This window comes from Eufriesea mexicana, unplaced genomic scaffold (assembly GCF_001483705.2).
Source record: "Eufriesea mexicana isolate 0111107269 unplaced genomic scaffold, ASM148370v2 scaffold2234, whole genome shotgun sequence".
Taxonomy (NCBI): domain Eukaryota; kingdom Metazoa; phylum Arthropoda; class Insecta; order Hymenoptera; family Apidae; genus Eufriesea; species Eufriesea mexicana.
Window position 1 is genome coordinate 211,308 of NW_016910327.1, and position 7,105 is coordinate 218,412.

Sequence of the window (7,105 nt, forward strand, 5' to 3'; positions counted from 1 at the left end):
TTAATATTTTAATTATTTTTAATTATATTACTGTTTAAAATTATTTTTTATTTAGAATATCATAATTAATATTAACAAAAGCAATTGAAAACCTATTAATGTTAAACGAGTTTTTAACAATTTTGTATTAGTATTATTGCTTTATATCATATTTGTTATTCATGAGGAATTAAAAGAAAAAAAAAAAGTAATAAAATGTAACTTTTGAATGTATTCATTACAATCAAATAAAATATAATTTATGCAATTATGAAATTTGTTTTGTAGTTTGTGGTCAAAAAAATACGAAGAAAGAGGAAGAAAGAAAAGATGAAGAATTCAAATGCCCTGAAGGTCAAGGTAATGGTAATTTTGCAGATCCAGCAACATGTAGAAGATTTTATCAGGTAAATATATGTGAATATAATAATATTCATAAATATTTGGTTATAAAATTTGATATAAACAAATATCAATTAAATCTTTATATGTAACTTCAACAGTGCGTTGATGGATATCCATATTTAAACAGATGTCCATCGGGACTACATTTTGATGATATTAGTAAATTTTGTACCTTTAAAAATGAAGCTCGCTGTGGACCAATTGCTACAAGTTAGTATTTTTCTAATAATCTTGTATAATATTATCTTTTATTAATTTTAATGTAAATCTCTTAATACTAGCTCCACCACCTATCACAGAACCACCAACTGATTTAGCTGAGAAATGCGACCTTGCAAATTGTCAATTACCTTATTGTTTTTGCTCAAGGGATGGTACAATAATTCCTGGTGGCCTTCACCCAGAAGATGTGGGTGCTGTTTTCACTTTTCTTACAAATTATCTTTATCAGTACTTTTCATATAGGTTTTTGAATTCCAGACACCTCAAATGATAATGATGACATTTGATGGAGCAATAAATCACAATAACTTTGATCATTATCAAAAAATATTTGCCACTGACCGATTAAATCCAAACAATTGTCCTTTAAAAGGCACATTTTTCATCTCCCATGAATATTGTAATTATAACATGGTGCAAAGTTTAGCTCATGATGGACATGAAATTGCTACTGAAACTATATCGTAAGTATTAATATTAATCTTTACACTTTAAAGAATTTACTTGCAGAAAATTATTTAAAAAAAATTTAAAGCTTCTAATCATTTCTTTTTTAAAGAATTTAAAAAATGAATTAATATTCATATATATGATATTAATTGTTTAGATTACAGAAAGGTTTGGAGGATAAGGGGTATGAGGAATGGGTTGGAGAAATGATAGGAATGCGAGAGATACTTAAACATTTTAGTAATATTTCAATAAGTGAAATAGTGGGCATGAGGGCTCCATATTTAAAACCAGGTCGAAATACACAATACAAAGTGCTGGAAGATTTTGGATATATATATGATAGCAGTATTGGAATATCTCCATTAAAAGTACCAATTTGGCCATATACCCTTGATTATAAAATTCCACATGAATGTAAAGCAGGCACATGTCCTACTAAATCATTTCCAGGTAATAAAGTAGCTATATGCTATCATAAAATATAAGTCGTGAGCTGTAGAGGGAAAAAAAATATATCATTTGCTTTTAGGTGTATGGGAATTACCATTAAATGCACATTATGTTGAAAGTTATGAAGGAGGACATTGTCCTTACTTAGATCAATGTGTGCTTCACAATCATGATCCTGAAGAAGTTTTTGAATGGTTACAAGAAGATTTTAACCGTTATTATGAACAAAATAGGGCACCATATATGATGCCTTTTCATACTAATTGGTTCCAAATAAAAGAACTTGAACGTGGACTATCAAAATTTCTTAATTGGGCAGTGACATTGTAAGTGAGAAATAATATTTATTTTATATGAATATTTGCACTAGTACCAATGAGATACAATACATAAAATAATTAAGAAAATATAATAATAAGATAGATGTATATGTATATAAAATTAACTGTATCTTTCAATTTCATTTTATGAAATTGAAAACTTTATTCTGAAATTAGTAAATTTTCATAAATTAAAAATATAATTATATTTACAGACCTGATGTATACTTTGTAACAGCTACTCAAGCACTTACATGGATAACTGATCCAAAACCAATAAAATCTCTACATAATTTCGAAGGATGGTCATGTAAAAGAAAAGAGAACCTTCCTGGGCCACCATGTAACAATGCAAATAAATGTGCTTTAGATTTTAAACCTACAGAATCGAATTTTACTACAACGAGGTAACTTTAATAATCTATACAAAAATTTGCTATCGAATTGTATCTAATATGTTAACACTTAAAATAATAAAATATATGTTCACAGGTATTTAGAAACATGCAGAGAATGTCCTAACAAATATCCCTGGTTAGGAGATTCAAAAGGAACTGGACTATATAATGATAATTATAACCCTGAAAAGAAATAAGAATGTTTAAAATTTAGAGTTACAATTAGAAAGAATTTAATTAATTCTCTTTGTTGTTGTTTATATAAATAACATGTATAATAAATGTAAAATTTTTTGACTTAAATGCAGTTTAAGATAATATATAACATACTCACAAAAAAATTAAAATAAGAAAAATGATAAATATAAAATGCTTCAATAAAATTCAAGAATATGAATAATGATAAAATGTACTTATACAATAAAACATATTTGTAACAGAATTATAAATTAAAATGTTTTCAACTACAGAATTATCATATTAACTTTAATTAAATTTTTATTTAATAACTAACTTGTTTTCCTTTTTGTCCAATTTTTATAATTCATATTGCATATTACACATGTTCAAATTTCAATTTTTTTTATTTTTTATTTAACTTTAAGTGATATTATATAAAATATTGTTTATTCAAAAATTCAATAATTTAATATGCCTATAACTTTCAAAAACAAAATATTTTTGAATAAAACATATGACATTGATAATAATACTCTGTTACATTTGTATAAATAAAGATAAAGGTAAATTAACATACGTGTTATAAGATACAGTAATCCATATATTTCAATTTTTACTCACTATTGCTATAAAACATTATATTACTTCAGAAAAGTCAACCTTTTAACGTGATGGATGCCATGGAAAAAAAAGATCTGCATATTTCCTATTTTCTACGATATTAAAGATAAATCTTTGTTAATGATAATCCTTAATTGAGTAATAAATATTGTATAAAAATGTTTAGTAAGTTACCAGGTTCAGGAAAATATTCTGGATGTTGTTTTATATATTCTCTCATCTCTGCATCTCTTCTTGCAAATCTATATTCTGCTATATTCGTGACCACGTATCCACAAAAAGTACCCAATATTGCTCCGAATATAGTATATGGTTTATCTACCAATCAAATATTATTATTAAAAATCATTTTTGAACAGTATAAATAAATTTTAATGATTTATTAATTATATTAATACTAAAATATATAAAAATTTTTTGTTAGAAAACAACAATAAAATTAATAACATTAATAAATCTAAAACTTCTTATTATAATATAACAAAGATTGGAATAAATAAAATAAAAATGATAAATTAAAAATGAAAGATAAAATGACAAATATGATTAATAGATATCTTAGAAATATGTTTGTGTCGTGTTTATCAATTAATTAATTAATAATTATATATTTATTAAAGACATAAATTATACAGAACCTCCAAGAAATTGATTCAATTTATAAATTTCTTCAGGATATATAATGTTAATAAATCTTTTAAGCTAAAAAAATCTTAATTAACAAATTCTTAGAAGCAATATTTTTATATTCGTAATTTTTACTTTATATATGCACTTTTTATTTACATCTAGTATAAACGATTATTTTCAACTTTAAATGAGTTGAGTAGTAGTTTATTGCTAGGTTAGTTTTAATCTGTTATGAAATATATTTTATGAACCTACTCATCATCATAGGTAAGCCTCTTAGCTTATTCACAAATGGAATTACAGTTCCAAAAGTAAATGTAAATATGGGCACTTGATAATATTTCAAAATATTATTTGAAAGATCAAATGGTGAAGGTTCAAGAAGATCAAGTGCCCATTGAGCAGAAAATTTTTCGTCCGTTGACTCCATCTGTTTGTTCTATTAATACTTAATAGATATTATAAATGAATTATCAAATATAGTCACAACCAATAACTATATACACTTTAAAATTGTCGTAATTTAATTTTTACGTTCATGTAACTTCACTATTTTAGACATATCTCTTTGCGCATGTGCACAGAAATTATTATCACGTGTACACCAAGGAAGTTGCTCCGGAAGAGTACTCTTGGGGCAATAATAGAAATTTTTATATATTTATTAATCAATGATCACAAATACATAAAATAATTTGAAAGAGAATACTAATGCTGTGGCATTTTTTCGCTACAATGAATAGTGAATAGCGTCACGTGAAAATTTGTTTATTGTTATATACGATCGATAATGATGTTTTACAGAACATAAAAAAAATAAACACCACACTAACAATTAGTTTGATTTATTTTAATTTATATTTTAATATGATACCTACATTGAATAGATATATTTAAGTTACATTTTCAAGATTTGCGTAACTTTTACCTCAGGACTTATGACTAATATATTGTTCGTTGTTCTGATAGTATTTTCTATCAAGAAAACAAGTAGTAAAGGCAATAATGTGCAGATACTGACACTTTACTAATGACTTACAAAAAGGAATTCGATTTGGTATATTAAACTTTATTATTTTACTACCGCAATACTATTACTTTTCGTCCTAAAAAATTCTCAAATAGTTCTAATATTCCTATAAAGATAGAACTTGAAGAAATTATGAAAATAGGAAAAACGAATAAGCAAACATTGCAACTAAAATCGCGACTCGAATGCTGAAAAAACTGATTAGTATACATGACGAACTTCTGTCCTCAAGGTAACTTCATAGTTTAATATCATCGGTCGATAGATGTACATCCAATGTGAATTACAACTGACCTCGACATAAGTTATATAAGAATAAAAGTAGCACTGCCAAACTGATGATACTTGCGAAAGCTAATTTTGTAATTAATGTGTTGATTGCATAATTTATTGAATACTTTTATAATAGATAATTAAAATGTAGATATTAGTTTTAAATGTAAAAAATATGTAGCTGTTTTATAGAATGATAAATAATAAAATTACGTGAAATAATATTCTTGAATATATTTTTGATAGTAAATTATACTATCTGAAACCTATATAACTATACTATCTAGAATGAAATTTGTAATTTCATAGTTAATTTCAATTTTATTTTCAATTATTGCTATCTTAATTTTATTTTATGCCAAATCGTTATTTGTCGGTAATATCGGTAACATTAAAATGGTAATAGTATGTAACAAAAAATACATATATGTATTGGATAAGAGTATCTCAACTATTATATAGTTTTGAGCACCTTGGTTTAAATTCCGACTGCTATCGATGTTGTGATCTTGTTCTATGCTGAATCGATAACGTTGAAAATGATACAAAAATAATGTGAAAACCTTAACAAATTTGCTAGCTATTAATTTCTATTAACATAAGTATCTTTTTAATAATAAGCATACTATATACTTTGTCTATGTATTTACATATTCATAACTAAAAACTAAATTTTTTCGTCTATTGTTTATTATTCACATAAATAAATTAACTATGCAAATTTTAGTTCTACACATGGAGTTTATAAGTTAGTTTTTATTATGTTTTCCTTTTTGTTCTATTCAGAAAACATTTTCGATAAATATTGTATGTCGGTTTATTATCTAAATTCAAAGCACCGTCGATAAAAAATAGTTAACTCATTTAATCGAGATTTTTGTAATACAAGTAAAGTTCAGTAGGTAGCAAGCTTGGTTCAATACATGAGGGCGCAATACGAAAGATCATTCATTATTCTACATTGCAGCTACAGAATTGATTTGTGCACAGCTGCAATTAGCCTGTGGCTTCAATTATGAATTAAAACGACCCCACAGCTCTTGGAATCAAAATATTAATTCATGTAATCGTTTACGGCGCTATGCACGATGAAAAAGGGCCAAATTTGAATTCTCGTTTTCGGTTTGTTTACCTTACTCTCTTCCGAGAGATTATTTCTTGCTACTGTTCGATAGATGGAGTCCTCATTCATGTCTATCTTTTGATTAAGACCAGTGTAAACATTTATACGCATCGTGTTCGTATAATTACGTTAATGTCGTGATTGATTTCCATTGTCTTTTACTTTATCTGAAAATAACGATACGTAAAATCATATTGTATAATATCATATTTGAAGAAAATTTTAATACAGTGTTACAAAGTTGACTATTATTATATATTCCATTAATACTTAAACGATCTCACATATTTGTGTCAAGTATTTAAAACTTTGTTTTTAAGCTTTTCATTTTATTTTCAAGTTTAAGTTCGCTATAATAAAAGAAAGAAAAGTAGAAAAAGTAAAAACGCAATTAGAAATAAATTTTAACTGTAGTCTCTTAACTGTAACCTTTGTTTACAATCAGACGTAGTGACCGGTAGAGGTTAAATCAGGGGATATATATACATACGTAAATACATATTCAAAATGCTGGAAATACTATATTAGTGTGGATAACTTAATTTTTATACTAAAGTATTTTAAACCTGTTTATCTTCAACTTTAATATTTTAAAATCCTATTGTCTTAAATTTTAAACTAAAATTTTCAATTTAATTTTTTTTACTTAACCTACTTAGATTGTCGATAATCAAAGGAAAATAATGTAATCCATAACGATTGTCTATAAAGATGTGAGGTTAGTTGTTTAATCTCAGAGGTGCCTTCAAGGTAAAACATTTTATATATCCATCTTACATGATTAATATTTTTAACGCCATTATAATATCACATCGTATGTAGTATCGATGCATTTCACTCTTTCAGTATTTATTTATTGTTCGTTATTTGTAGGTAAAATTTAACAAGAAAGTATGAAAATATTCCTTCGATCGCGATGACTACTTCGATTAACGATATCTTGAGACCAGATGAAGCAACGCCTTGAACCGCCCGAATAATGGGTAGTTGAAATAATAAGAAATAATGGGACCAAAAAATA

The 7,105-nt window shown here is 25.8% G+C and overlaps 2 protein-coding genes across 2 annotated transcripts in view; one reads left to right on the forward strand and one right to left on the reverse strand.

Annotated features, from left to right (window-relative positions):
- Positions 1–2,456, forward strand: part of Cda4 (chitin deacetylase Cda4) — a 7,658-nt gene extending 5,202 nt beyond the window's left edge. The window contains exons 2-9 of the mRNA XM_017903436.1: positions 268–386; positions 483–594; positions 666–793; positions 865–1,070; positions 1,214–1,509; positions 1,589–1,835; positions 2,045–2,236; positions 2,322–2,456. Of these exons, the coding sequence (XP_017758925.1) occupies positions 268–386; positions 483–594; positions 666–793; positions 865–1,070; positions 1,214–1,509; positions 1,589–1,835; positions 2,045–2,236; positions 2,322–2,424 (1,403 nt within the window). The 3' untranslated portion in view covers positions 2,425–2,456. The remainder of the gene's footprint in view (positions 1–267; positions 387–482; positions 595–665; positions 794–864; positions 1,071–1,213; positions 1,510–1,588; positions 1,836–2,044; positions 2,237–2,321) is intronic.
- A 573-nt stretch (positions 2,457–3,029) lies between these two features.
- ND-B14.5B (NADH dehydrogenase (ubiquinone) B14.5 B subunit) lies at positions 3,030–4,225 on the reverse strand. Its single transcript, XM_017903443.1, has 3 exons — positions 3,914–4,225; positions 3,203–3,346; positions 3,030–3,120 (listed from the first exon to the last, which is right to left on the reverse strand). The coding sequence occupies exons 1-3, from the start codon at positions 4,086–4,088 to the stop codon at positions 3,071–3,073; spliced, it is 369 nt and encodes a 122-aa protein (XP_017758932.1). The 5' UTR covers positions 4,089–4,225; the 3' UTR covers positions 3,030–3,070.
- Positions 4,226–7,105: the final 2,880 nt, after the last annotated feature.

What these genes read in the sequence shown, in the direction of transcription:
- ND-B14.5B (XM_017903443.1), bottom strand. Translation starts at nt 4,088, where the DNA reads ATGGAGTCAACGGACGAAAAATTTTCTGCTCAATGGGCACTTGATCTT. An exon ending in AGGCTTACCTATGATGATGA is followed by an intron (nt 3,347 to 3,913) that starts GTAGGTTCATAA and finishes TTTGATTGGTAG; the next exon opens with ATAAACCATATACTATATTC. An exon ending in AGAATATTTTCCTGAACCTG is followed by an intron (nt 3,121 to 3,202) that starts GTAACTTACTAA and finishes TTAATATCGTAG; the next exon opens with AAAATAGGAAATATGCAGAT.